This window comes from Oratosquilla oratoria, chromosome 10 (assembly GCF_046742065.1).
Source record: "Oratosquilla oratoria isolate Oo_2021 chromosome 10, ASM4674206v1, whole genome shotgun sequence".
Taxonomy (NCBI): domain Eukaryota; kingdom Metazoa; phylum Arthropoda; class Malacostraca; order Stomatopoda; family Squillidae; genus Oratosquilla; species Oratosquilla oratoria.
In genome coordinates this window covers 73210284-73224563 of record NC_134786.1, presented here as the reverse complement: position 1 = coordinate 73224563, position 14280 = coordinate 73210284, and the positions used below count along the sequence as shown (strand labels likewise).

Genomic DNA, 14280 nt, shown 5'->3' with positions numbered 1-14280 from the left:
GACATATATCAAATCAAAATGTGACAAAGCACCACAATATACAAATCTGTTTGTACAGTCAGGAGGCGGAGTAACAACTAGACGCCAAGCCTTGAGTTGGCACAAAAACATACAGAAGTTCGCTTGGTTCTCCCTGTAGACTGTACATGAATTGTAAATAAATAATACAATGACAATAATAAAATTCATATCCAACAAAATCTATAATTATATAAAGGGGAAAACACGTATCTCCTAATTGAACAATACGTAAGTATAATACAGACGCTCCTCAACTTACGTTTTAGTTACGTTCCGAACAGCCGAACGTAAGTTGAAAATGAACGTAAGTTGTTACTCTACTATACATTCGTAAATTCTATTACCATATCTTATAAAACACCCCTAAATAATTAATTATACACATAACATTGTAAAATAATAACATTAATTTCAAATAAATTGAATTCAAGCAACATAAATTGAGATGTGGAGGAGGAGGGGGAGGAGGAGGCAAGGCACGTTCAGTCTGTCGTTTGTGCCATGTAAACAATGGGCGCAGCGTCATGCGTAAGTATCGTTTGAACTACGGAGAGCGCGCTAAACTAAAAAATTCACTCAAAAAATTTTTTTTTACAATTTTTTTTTTACAGTCAGTTCAAACGTAAAATCGAAAAAACGTAAAACGAATGAACGTAAGTAGAGGAGCGTCTGTACACAACAATAATTGTACGATACTACAACGTCCCACACCATTACACACCTATGTAGGTGTCATTGTACTGAAGTGGTTAAAAGCTGGAGAGACAAAATGTAGAGAGTAGAACTAAACAAGCTTATTAACAAAAGTCAGAGATCAGAGAAAAGGGAGAGAAACATGGATGATATAGAGGAAACTATTTGGAAAGGTAAGAGTATTATAAGGCCAAGCACAGACTAATTTTAGGGAGGCAACAAATGATATCTTTGAAATATAGAAATAAAGAGATCATTAAACAAAGAAACAAAATACAGACGCTCCTCTACTTAAGTTCATTCGTTTTACGTTTTTTCGATTTTACGTTTGAACTGACTGTAAAAAAAATTGTAATTTTTCTTTTTTGAGTGAATTTTTTAGTTTAGCGCGCTCTCCGTAGTTCAAACGATACTTACGCATGACGCTGCGTCCATTGTTTACATGCCACAAACGACAGACTGAACGTGCCTTGCCTCCTCCTCCTCCTCCCCCTCCTCCTCCACCATCTCAATTTATGTTGCTTGAATTTAATTTATTTGAAATTAATGTTATCATTTTACAATGTTATGTGTATAATTAATGATTTAGGGGTGTTTTATAAGATACGGTAATAGAATTTACGGATGTATGGTACAATAACAACTTACGTTCATTTTCAACTTACGTTCGGCCGTTCGGAACGTAACTAAAACGTAAGTTGAGGAGCGTCTGTAGTAAAAAGAGAAGAAAAACTTTACCAAGGGCTTTACTCATCAAAGACCATAGTTGAGACAGTAAATTCATTATTTGGTCTAAAAATATAAAATGAGGAAAAGCACTTGAGGAAGATGGCATATCAACAGATCTTCTGAGAGGTATAGGGAAAGAAATTAACTGTAAATTACACATATACCAAAGGCTAATTCACCCCTTTCCTGGGAGGTAGCCAAAGTCAAAAAGGCATAATTCCTCTCCCACCCATTTCATCCCCACCCACTCCACTTCCATTCACCACCCCTACCTCCCTCCCTCTTTTCTTGTCTCTTCTTGAATGACAGGTCATCCCTGCATCTCGCCCATTGCCCTGGGTCAGGAGCAGTGCAGTAGGACACAGTACATCCACAGCAAGGCCATTTAATTTAATTGGTGACCCCCACCTCTCTGTCCCCTCATGCAGGAAAAGAGATGATGAGGCAAAATACCTTTGGGCTGCATCGAAATATCATTCACACATAACCACTCCCTAGCCCCCCTGCCCCCCAATTCCCCACTCACTCCCTTCCATGCATCACAGCATCATCCATACATAACCATTCTCCACTCACCCCATCTTCTGTCTTCTCCCTTCCACCCTCAACAGACATTCCTCTCTTTCTCATGCAAAAGTTCTGCCATTTTTTAGTCATACATATTATGCCAATTTTACCTTTGTGCGTGTCTGAACTGGCTCCTTGCACATCAAGCACTTCTTCACTATAGGTGAGCAGGTTGAGCAGGTGGCAATGTGACCACAGGGCCCAAAGAGGGTGTCACGCTTCATGTCTGAACACACCATACACTCTTCCAGGCTTTCCTCTCCACAGGTCTCTGTAGAGCCTAGGTCTACACTCCTGAAAGGTGAAAGGAGAGTTAAAATGTACCGAGGTGCAGTTGTTATTAGTTACAATACAGTCTCTTTTTTTCAATTGATATTGTGGACAACCCTCCTGCTTCAATTATGGCCACTATGTTACAGTACTGGGATTAGCAATTACAGAAAATGACCCAGACTTAAACCTTATAAAACCCAATCAATTAGCAGTGCCTTGTTAAACTCTTATCATTCAATTGTTTCTGAAAAGTATGAGGGTGAGTATGAAAAATGCTGACACAAAATGAAAGGTAGACGTACTAATGACTGAAAAAATGTATGATCTAGGTTAATATGATAAAAAATAATGATATTTTTGTCTTCAAAGTTATCCCTACTAAACTATTTGATTAGCTGTCACAGATATAAGCTATCTGTCAGGCAGTCCGTCACCCCTGGTCTCTTGCAGAAGACCAGTGTCCTTCAAGTATCCAGCAACAGCCTATGGGCAGGACCATAAGTCACTCAGGGAAGATATATTGTGTACTCTGTATGCACACTAAATGAAAGGAAATAATACTACCTATTGTAGATAGTTTCAAAGTAAAACAAAAAACTTACACAGCCTTGTCCTTGTTACACTTGGTGAGAGCCTTGCACAGGTTTGGATCAGGGCACAGGTCCAATGGTGTCTGGCTCTTCTTGTTCTTCAAATTGAGGTCAGCGCCATGGGCAGCCAGGAGGCAGGCAATGGAAGCAGGGCTCTTTTTGTCTACACCCTGTGTGCCTAATCCCATCAAGAGCTGCTGGGGGCAAGTATATACGTTATTACAGTACATACCCCTATGGAGACTACTGCTACTGTCTGAAATACTTTAGACTGAACATACCTGGGTGTTCCTCACAGCATGAAAACAGTTGTTTAATGCATCCTGTTTCCTTAGTTGTAGATATATATATACATATACCAAAGGCTTTCTTCCCCCTTACACAGGAGGTAGCCAAAAAACAAAGGCACCATTCCATCCCCTACATACTCCACTCCCCTCTACCTCTTCCCTCCTTCTTATCTTGGCACCTCTTGGATGACAGGTCATCCCTGCATCTTGTCTACTGCCCTAGGTCAGAAGCATTGTCACAAGACACAGCACATCCACAGCAAGGCTGCTTCATTAATTCAGTGACCCCCCCCCTCTCCGTCCCCTCATGTAGAAAAGGAGAAGACAGGGAGAAATCCCTTCGGAGTGCATCAATTTATTTCTCATATATATTCCCTCAACCCCCATCCCCCACCCACTCCCCCTCATACATCACAGCATCATCCATACACAGCCATTCTCCATTCACCCCATCTTCTGTCCTCTCCCATCCTTCCCTCTTTCCCAATGCCCCTTTTACCCCATCCTTTCATCTCATCCTAGGTCGCCCCTTCATGTTCACTCCTTCCACCCCTGCCTTCCATACCTCTTTTACTAATCTTTCTTCACTCAATTCTTTCCATGTGTCCAAACCATCCAAATACTCTTTCATCAACCCATCTCCCAACTCCCCTTCCACCCCCATTCTCCTCCTCACCTCCTCATTTCTCAATCTATCCAGCCTAGGAACCCCTATCATACTTTTCAGGCATTCCATCTCAAACACATTCAAACTCCTCTCTTATGTTCCATGTTTCTGCCCCATACAGTGCTGTTGGCACAATCACTCCTTCATATAACCTCCTCTTAGCATCCATTCCCAGATGTCTATTTCTCATTACACTTTTTAATCCCCCAAGGCATTTACTTGCTTCTCTCAATCTACATTCTACCTCCACCCCCACTCCTCCCTTTCCTGCCACATTCACACCCAAGTATCTAAAACTATCCACTTCCTCCAGTCTTTCTCCCTTAATACTCACTTCCAGTCTACTGCCACTTTCTCCCCTGGTACATCTCATCACCTTACTTTTACCCACATTTATCTTCAACTTCTTTCTTTCACACTTTCTCCCAAACTCTGTCACTAACTTCCTCAATCCCTCCTCTGATCCTGCTACAAGTGCAGTGTCACCCACTCACCTCCCACTTTTCTCCATTTTCTTTAACCATCTCCAATCCCTGACCCACTACCCTGCATTCACCTCTTGCACCACCCTATCCATGTATAAATTGAACAGCCAGGGCGACATAACACATCCCTGACGAAGTCCCACCTTTACTTCAAACCACTCATTCTCTCCATTTCTAATCCTAACACAAGCTCTATTACTTTCCTAAAAACTCTTGACTGCTCTTAACAGCTTTCATTCTATCCCATGTATCTGCAATACCTCTCACAGTGCTTTCCTGTCTACCCTGTCATAAGCCTTTTCCAGATCCTATACCTTTCTCACATATCTGTCTTACCACAAAAATCTGATCTACACAACCCCTACCTGTCTTAAACCCACACTGTTCCTCATCTCATTGAAAAATGATGACACTTTTATTATACTGTGACTGTCCCTCTGTTATGGTGTCCCCCCACCCCTTGTTACTATACTGTACCATTTCTCTGAATATTCATTTCCTTTTTTTGCCTACCCTGTGGTGGGGGAAAAGAATCCTACCACCAAGTCTTCCCACTTGAGTCATACGAGGCGACAAAGAAAGGGACAGGGATAGGACTAGGAATCCTGCTACCTGAAGCCCCATAGGGGACATTAAAAAAAAGAGGTAAAGGCATAAGAGGGTCTAGGAGCTTTACAACCAGTACCTAAGGGTTGGGTCTTCTAATGTGCGTGGATATGGTACAGATGAGAGTAAAAGGGAAGAGGCAGGCAGTATGTTTGTTAGAAGAAAGATGGATGTGTTGGCATTTAGTGAAACTAAGTTGAAAGGGAGGAGAGTGTGTGAGTTTGGGAGTGTAGTTGGGAGGTTCTCAGGAGTGAAGAGAGGATGAGGGAGAGAAGGGGTGGCTATACTAGTTAGTGAAGAGATAGGTAAGCATGCAGTGGAGTGGAAGGAAGGAGGTTTCTTCAAGGATGTGGATGAAGGTGAAGCTGGGAAGGGAGATGTGGGTTTTTGAAGTGCTTATGGTCCTGGTAGTGAGAAGATTGTAGAGGAAAGGGAGACTTTTTGGATGAATTTAAATGGGTGCATAGAGAGATTAGGGAGAAATGTCAATGTAGTGGTGTTGGGAGACCTTAATGCTAGGGTAGGAAATGAAACAACAGATGGAGTGATTGGGAAGTATGGAATACCAGGAAAAAATCATAGTGGAGAGTTGATGGTGGAGATTTGTTCTTGAGAGTTGATGATAGCAAATACAGTGTTTAGAAAGAAAGCCAAGCATAAGTACACATGGGAGAGGGTGGTGGATGGAAGGGTGGTAGAGTGTTAATGGACTATATAGTGGTAACCAAGTGTATAGTAGGAAGAGTTAAGGATGTACATGTTCTAAGGGAAGAGAGTGGAGGAATATCAGATAATTTTTTGGTGAAAGGTAAGTTGAGAGTGGAGAATAGGTGGAGAAGGAGGAAAAGGGCAGAAGGTAGGGAGGTACTTAGGGTGAACTGCTTAAATGAAAAAGAAAAGGAGTACAAGAAGAAGCTGAGAGAGGAGTGGGAGGGAGCGAAGGATAGAGTAGAGCTAGGAGTGGAGGAGGAATGGAGATGGTTCAAGGAGGGAGTCATAAGATGTGCAAAGATGGGGTGTGGAACATGGAGGATGGGAGGAAATAGAAGGAAGGATAGTGAGTGGTGGGATGAGGAAGCAAAGAAGGGCATAGAAGAGCAGGCTTTTATAGATTGTTACAAATTAGGATGGGGGAATCATATAAGAGGTACAAAGTAAAGAGAAGATAAGTAAAGCATAAGATAAAGGAGGCAAAGAGGAGAGCAGATGTGAAATGGGGTAAGAGTATGACAGAAAATTTTGAAAGTAATTAAAAGATATTTTGGAAAGAAATTAAGAGAGGAAGAGGAAGCGAATCAAGTAGAGAAGAAAAGGTAGAAGGTGCAGATGGAATGATGATAATGGAAGAGAAGGCAGTGAGAGGAAAGTGGGCAGAGTATTTTAGGGAATTGCTAAATGTGAAGGGGGATAGGGAGGGAAAGGTAGCTACAGTGGGAAGTGCTAAGAAAATGACCATGATGAGTGAGGAAAGTGGAGGAGAAATAAGGAAAGATGAAGTGAAGGGAGTTGTTAAGATGATGAGAGCAGGTAAGGCACCTGGTCTGGATGGATGCCATGCAGAATGTCTGAAAAAAGGAGGTACAGTGATGGTGGACTGGCTGGTGAGGCTATTTAATGTTTGTTTTAAGAGAGGGTTGAGTGCCAGAGGACTAGAGGAGTGACTGTATAGTTCCACTCTACAAGGAAAAGGGGGACAAGTGTGAGTGTAGTAGTTTCAGAGAGATCAGCTTGTTAAGTGTAGTTGGGAAGGCTTATGGGAGAGTATAGATTGAGTGCATTAGAAGAACAGAGGGAGTAGTTGTTGATATTATCATAAAAGGAATGGCACACATGACTAGGAAAGTGAAAAAAACACAAAAAAATCACTGAAGCAATTCCAGCCAGCATGCACCATGGCACAGAAGGGAAGAATAGCTGAACACCAGAATCAGAAAACACTGCTTTAACTAGACAGAATGACAGAAAAAAAATAATTTTGGCTAACATTAACATATTTATGTACAGACTCATGTAAATTTTGTAATTTTTATTCTAATATTCTTTCATCACATTAAAGCAGATCTAAGTCTTGGATGTTCAATAACATGGAAAAGATTAAGATCTGCATGTCTACATGCACAGCACAAGATTCCTTGTAAAATATTATGACCTGAAGAGTTTGATGGAGAAGGAGTAGAGGAAGAAGAAAAATCTTTTTCTCAAAGGAAAGTCATGCCCAGAGTTTCCCTTCAAGGTAGGTTGCAAGTTGCCAAGCCCAAGGTCATACAGCTGAACTATTCTATTTCTGTCCTCCACCCTACTGCACCTTTCAGCTGAGCAGCTGTTCTTCTTCTTTCTCTTCTTTTCTTTTGCTACTTATGGTGCACCTATGGCCTAAGCAAATCAGCCCAGCTCTTGACTTGTGGCTGTGGGCAATAGAGTGACCAAATCAAATCACATTGCCTGAATGACCCCAAATATGCCTAAGAACCCAAAGATTTTGATCAAAATTTCATCTCAAGGTCAGTTGATTTCACCATAACTCACCTCAGAGAAAGTGCTACCCAGGGTGTTCTTGGGCAGAAGGCATGCCGTGGGGCCCAAGTGCATATGTGTAGGGTAAGCCAAAATTAAGTCAGGAGTGCGGAGTTGCTAAAATTGTAGAAAGAACATCAACATAATGATTAGATCAACCTACCTTGCCCACATCTTGCATATCCTGTAACTGCCGAAGCTGTGACAAGGTGTGATGTCGCAAGGCTTCATGGAGTGGTGTATCTCCATCTTTGTCTGCCAGGTTGAGGTTTGCACCCTCCCTCACAAGTAGCTGTTGGACAAAATACACAGTCATATATCAAACAGTATCTCCATACTCCCAATATACGGAAGTCCAAAGATGCTTGTGCAATTTGAAGATAAGATGACATTTGGTTTGGCTGGTTTGGTCAGGTTAGGATTTGGTAGTATCAATCAATTGTTGGCTTAATTTTCTCTAATTGAAAAACCTGTAGTCCCACGGTGACTGGCAATAGTCCTTGGAACATAATACACCTCTCTCTGAGAAGAACATTTTTGGAATGTAGTTTGTGTTGTTTTTTAGGCTGCTGTTTGGGTCACCTCTCCACCTGACCAGGGCTGTTGGTAACCAATGCAAGAAACATGCAGTGGGTCCTGGGAATCAAACTTATGACCATCTGCTTAGAAGTTTGTGGGAGTGGGACAGTGAGTAAAAGTTGTATTAGTGTGAAAATGTTTCTATGTCACTGGATGAAAGTTGTAGGAAGGGGAGAGAAGTTGCCAGTTGTCAGTTCTCCATGTGTGTGAAAAGGTGTAAGAAATACAGCTGAAGTTGATAGAGAGAGATCTTGGGCACAGTTCGGAGAATGAGTGTTTACCCCTCAGGGCTGCACCTCCTTATGAAGGTGGGGGGTTGACAGGTTTTGAAAATTGACAGCTTTGTTGTCCATCTTGCAGAACTAGCACATACAAGTGCCCGTCATTGATCCCTTAAGTAGTATTATATAGGCTATATAATTGATTTATATGAAACCTCACTTTAAAATGTGGTATTCATTTGATGACAATTCTGAAACAAAAGGATTTGTTGATTTGCTTATTGTGATTTAAGCCCATGGGGAATTAGGGGTTGCATATATCTACACTATACTGGGTTCCTGTAAGCTTTCACCCAGCATGGCACTTAAACGATATCCATACCCTAACAATCTGCGTGTGCTGTCGCTCGACGGCCAAATGCAATGGTGTTTGGAGGTTGACATTCTGGAGGTCCATGTTGGCGTGGCCCTGATGAACCAACAATTCCGCCACCTGAGAAAAAATGGTGGAAATATTATATATATTATATATATACTGTATATATGTATATATATATATATATATATATATATATATATATATATAAGTCTAAATAAAAATATTCTTCTAAAAAACGCTGTGGAAGTCGGGGACAGGTGGTATTACGGTGACACTTTGTCCTAAAAATATTCTTGAAAAAGCGCTTGGGTAAGTCGGGGTCAGGTGGTATTCTTCTTCGCGTTCTTCTTCTTCGCGTTCCTCTTCTTCTTCTTCTTCTTCTTCTTCGCGTTCTTGTTCTTCTTCCTCGCGTTCTTCTTCGCGTTTTTCTTCGCGTTCTTCTTCGCATTCTTCTTCCTCGCGTTCTTCTTCGCATTCTACTTCGTGTTCTTCGCGTTCTTCTTCCTCGCTTTCTTCTTCGCGTTCTTCTTCGTGCTGGGGATCCCGTGTTGGGGTTCCGCCCCGAGGCCGAGGCCGAAGGGGAAAACGAGGGATTAGAGCGCGGAAAGCTGCGGCCGTAGGCCGCTGTTTGCGCAGCCAAGCCCCCGGCGAAGCCCGCGGCTTGTGTATATATATATATATATATATATATATATATATATATATATATTTATATCTATATATATATATATACATATATGTATGTATAAATCCAGGACTGGTTGTATAACTGTGTTAGATTTATTTGGCTGTTTGGGAGTTTGTCGACATCTTTATCTTGTTTATTTGCATGATTGTTTATTCAATTGTTTTTGGCGACTTCGCTATGAACCAAAATGTCTACTGTCGGCATGTTCTCTCTTTGTAACTTACTGGTCGGCACCTGTTATTGTAGAAGCCTTGATGGCAAAGCACCATGGAATATAGGTGTATCCAAGTAAAAGGAGAGTAATACAAGTTCGACAAAATTAAAATGTAAATTAATGAAAAAAAAGGACATCTCCCCCCAAAATTGTAGGTACCATATTTTATAGTACATAAGACACATCGGCATGCAAGATGCACCCCATTTGAGCAGAGCATATTTATACACATCTTTTTACTGAATTTGAACATGTAACCTTTAAAATAAGTTAGTACATTACAAAGCATTACAGAAGGACTTCATCAGTGGATGGAATATCCTACATGATTACAGTAATAAACTCAAAGTAAACATTGAAAAATGCCTCAGCTGTAGCAGAAACATGCTCCTTAATGTCATCTATTATGTTTAGTTTGTAGCCAATAGTGTAGCTTAATCTCTTACCTCTTATAGACATACTCTTGAGTTAATTTTGCTCAAACTTAACCAGCACCGTAGCACTGTACAAGTAGTTTGAAACTGGCCTATTGATAGGGGTGTGTTGGGACATATTTAGGTATGACTGATCAGTAGGTACCGACGAATGTCGCCGGTATCCCAGGTGCTGACAGACAGCCCTCTTTCAGATTTAGCGATGTTAGGAATGTGTACATTGAACCCGCCATTGCTGCAAACTGTCACCCCCCAGATTGTGGAGTTATTTTTGGCAGTTATAGGACCTTGTTTTGTTACAATATACATTTTGTAGTAACGGTAATAATAGAAGTATTTAAATGGGTCAACAGTTTTAATATAAGTGATGCAGTCTTGGTCATCCCATTACGACAGCAGGGCAGGACTCGAACTAATGAATTTAAATTGGACAAATTTAGGTTTAAGAAGGAAATAGACAAGAACTGGTTTACCAACAGAGTGGTTAACAAATGGAATAGACTTAGTAACCATGTAGTGAGCGCTGAAACAATTAGTTGTTTTAAGATGACATTAGATAACTTTATGGATAGAGATGGCAGGTGGTAAGGGACATGGAACAGTCTAGTGTAAGGCTTATGTTCTCTTGCAGTCTCCTTCATTATGTTCTTATAATAGTCCTTTTCATTAATATATACAAGATTTCTATGTATATATATATATATATATATATATATATATATATATATATATATATATTATTAAAAAGGACTGTGATAATCATAATAATAATGTCGTTTGAATACTTCTTATACTTCTATTATTATGGAGTCAGGCTAGGTAGAAGTGACTGGGGGCGAGATTATTGCTTACTGTAGCAAGCGTAGGAGGCAAATTAACCTACAGGGGCCTCAATTTCACATATAAAACGGCAATTTTTTTTTTAGCTTTTTTTTCTTAGTGCGTCTTATATACCATAAAATACAGTACATCCTAGCACATCACAATATAGGTACAAATAGTACAACGTGACAATTTAAGACGACGAACGTACAGACGACACTATAAAGTACAGTACGAGTATAGTAAGGGACAGAAATAATATGGAGCTGGCGTCATGGGGATCTCAAAAGTGTACATCAAATTAAGTTATCTGGTGTTAATTGGTATCTCAGGTGGGAATGATGCCCTACATCCACCGAGAAAGACCAAAACATAGCTTGCAGAAGTCCCATGGGATAACACAAACCGATTCAAAATGACAACACTCCTTGAATACAATTTTGGTTTTGGTTTTATTCTATCCACTTGTGTTATATCATCATTATTATTGATTATTATTATCAACAAGAACATAGGAGGTAGAACTTACTTCGACATGATTATTCAGAGCGGCGAGATGAAGGGCTGTGTACCCATCATCCTTCTTCTCGTCCACCATCCAGGCCCGTGGCACCTTACTCAGCAGCACGCGCATGGCACTGCGAAGAAAAAATAATAATAATTCTTAAAAGAGTCTATGTATATACCAAGAGTTTTTTCCCCCTTATAAGGGAGATAGCCAAGTCAAAGACACGTACCCACTCCCACCACCTTCCCCTCTCCCATGTTGGCTCTTATAAAAGTGCCACTACAATAATCCTTCAGTGTACTTACAGGATAAAACGCCCATTAGAAGGAAAATGAGGAGCAATTTTTGCGGTTCTGATGGTGGGGATATGCGAATATCTATTCATGAAGGTGGTGTCTTTCCCGTTTTCAAGAGCATCTTGATAATGAAAGATTCTAATGGGACTTAGCTCTCAAAACAGTGTGTTTGGTGAAGAAGGGGTATGGGACGGAGGAGAAAGTAAGGCGAGTATGATGGAGAAATAAAGGAAGAGGGAGAGGAGAAAGAGAGAGAGGATGGGTTTAGTGTGATGAACCCAGCTAGACGAAAGCTGACGATTCGTTATAAGTGAGAGTAGATGATGCAAGGGGAAGGTGGTGCAAGAGGCACAAGGGTAGGTGGTGCAAGGGAAGGTGGTACACAAAGCAAGCGGTGCAAGAGGCAGGTGGTGCAAGCGAACCACGAGAGAACCGCGGTGGGAACGACAGATGGGGACAGGTGGCGGCGGGGGAGGTCGGTGCAGTGGTGGTGGGAGGGGGGAGGAAGGGGAAGTTGGGATGAAGATGTGGGGGTGTGAGGGGAAGGGATTTGCTGTATATAACTATACATGACCGCAGGGGAGTAAAGTCATCGAGGAAAGAAAGGAGAGAAGAATAAAATGAGTGAAGGCGGGAAAGACGCAGAGATGTGACGAGGGAATATCTTACCATTATCACCGACATTTCACCAGCTCTTCTATCCTTATGCACCATCGCGCAACGAGGCAAGGAGGGACGAAGGAAAATATAGAGAAAGAAAGAAGGGACGGAATGAAATAAAAGAAGGAAAGAAGAAAGTAAGAAGGAGAACAGGAAGAAAAGAAGGAAAAAATGTGAGGAAGGAAGAGAAAGGGGAAATGGTGGAGGGGGAGGAAGAGGATGAGGAGGAAGAGGAGTTGGGGAAAAGTGATGGAGTTAAGAAAAGTAACTTGGTAACTAAGATCTAATTTAGTGTTTGAATCTTGTGAACAGGATAGGATGGAGGGGGGGGGGAGTCACGCGCTCGTGAAGTATTGCCCATGGGAAGAACGGCAAACGGAAAGGGAGGGAGAGAGGGCGGGGAGATAATTAGATATATAGGCAGAGGGAGATAAGTAGATATATAAAGTAAAAGAGGAAGATGGGAGAGAGAAAGGGAGAAGGGAGGAAAAGATGAGTAAAGGACAAGAAGGTGGGAAGAAATGGGGAGGGAGGGAGGGAGGAGGGATTGAAGAGGAAGGGCAGGGAGTAAGGGAGGACAGGGAAGGTAGGAAGGAGGAGGACACGGGAGAAAGGGAAGGAGGACGGGGAGGAGAGGAAGGGGTGAAGATGCATCCGCCCACACTGAGAGGGGTGGAGGTGAAGGAGACCTCCTCAGGGGAGATAAGCAACCCTTGGAGAGCAACACCTGGGGGAGACACACGACGCCCATGAAAAAAAAATAGCTTGGGGGTAGGGGAGAAAGAGGAGGAGGAGGGGAGGGAGAAGGAGGGGGGAGAGGAGGAAGAAGGAGGAGGGGGAGTGGGAGGAGGAAGAGATTGAAGGAGGGGGAGGTAGGTAGAGGAGGAGGTACGGGGAGAAGGAGGTAAGGGGGGAAGCAGGAGGACAAGAAGAAGGAGGGTGTTTGTTACGCGGGCACGTGCTCTGAGCGGAGCCCTGGGGGAGGAAGGGAAGAACATGCGCAAAAGCTGTTTTTGTAGACTCCCCCCCCCCCCCAGACTCCCCTGCAAGTGGGGAGGGCGTCGTTCTAAGTCCGCCAGTTTGTCTGGTGTGGGGAAGGGGGGTAGGGGAGCGGGGGGATATCTTTGGTAGTGAGAAGATTGCATTTCCTCCGAAATCTTGATGCTAACATGTGTTTTCTCGAGAGCGAAGCACTCTGGTGTTGGACTAGCTCCATTTTCTATGATACCCCAACTCGCCATCAAAGAGAACGGGTCAAGGGAAATTATTTCAAACAGAACTGGTTGTATATCCGATATTCGTTGCATTAATAACATTATTACTACTATCACTACTATTATTATATGCTTGCAGCGTACTTATATTGAGAATAATTTTCAGAAATGAAAATAGATATCTTAAAAAAAGTAGATCCTTGTTACTTGTATGTATGCGTGAAAGTAAATAAACATGTAAATTACAATGACATTCGTACAATCATCCATGGTAATACTACGCATAGGAAATAATTGTGTTCCTGACTGGACGTCACGAAACGAGATAGAGAAGTTTGCAGGAGTGACGTGGCAAAGGTTGGCGCAGTCATAGCTTGGGGGTCTATCATCATCTAGCTTCCTTCAGTCCTTTAGACATATGACCTTCAATTTGCTCCCATGGTTTCACAGTTCTTATCTCAGACCAAGATAGCCTCTGTCAATCAGTGGCGTTCAGAGGAGGGGGGACCGAAGGGGGTGCTGGCCCCAGGCCTCCAATTGGAGTGACCTCCAGTATGCATCTTTGGGTGAAAAAACTTAATCAACCTGGTTGATAATCGTATCTAAATTATTTTTTTCATGTTTCATCTGTATTTACACTGCTGTCAATCTAATCTATTCTCTTTTAATGACCTGGCCACTACTATCAAGTCACCCCTTTCCCTTCTTTCTTTCAGTGAGGGTAAATCTAATACTTTTCGTCTCTCTTCGTACGGTTCATCTCCCAAGGTTAGGAACCAATTTGGTCATTGCTCTTTAAATATTCTTCATCTTTCATTTTAGGTGGAGAC

At 41.9% G+C, this 14280-nt stretch overlaps 1 protein-coding gene across 4 annotated transcripts in view; it reads right to left on the bottom strand.

Moving 5' to 3' along the window:
- Window positions 1-14280, bottom strand: part of LOC143029304 (E3 ubiquitin-protein ligase MIB1-like) — a 67573-nt gene that overhangs the window by 14086 nt on the left and 39207 nt on the right. For 3 of the 4 annotated variants that reach the window (XM_076192058.1, XM_076192056.1, XM_076192060.1), the window contains exons 2-6: window positions 11302-11410; window positions 8618-8728; window positions 7599-7727; window positions 2886-3070; window positions 2121-2304 (exon numbers count right to left, since the gene is read on the bottom strand). In XM_076192058.1, coding sequence (XP_076048173.1) covers window positions 2121-2304; window positions 2886-3070; window positions 7599-7727; window positions 8618-8728; window positions 11302-11406 — 714 coding nt within the window. In that variant the 5' untranslated portion in view covers window positions 11407-11410. The remainder of the gene's footprint in view (window positions 1-2120; window positions 2305-2885; window positions 3071-7598; window positions 7728-8617; window positions 8729-11301; window positions 11411-14280) is intronic. The other variant, XM_076192059.1, reaches the window with a different exon arrangement.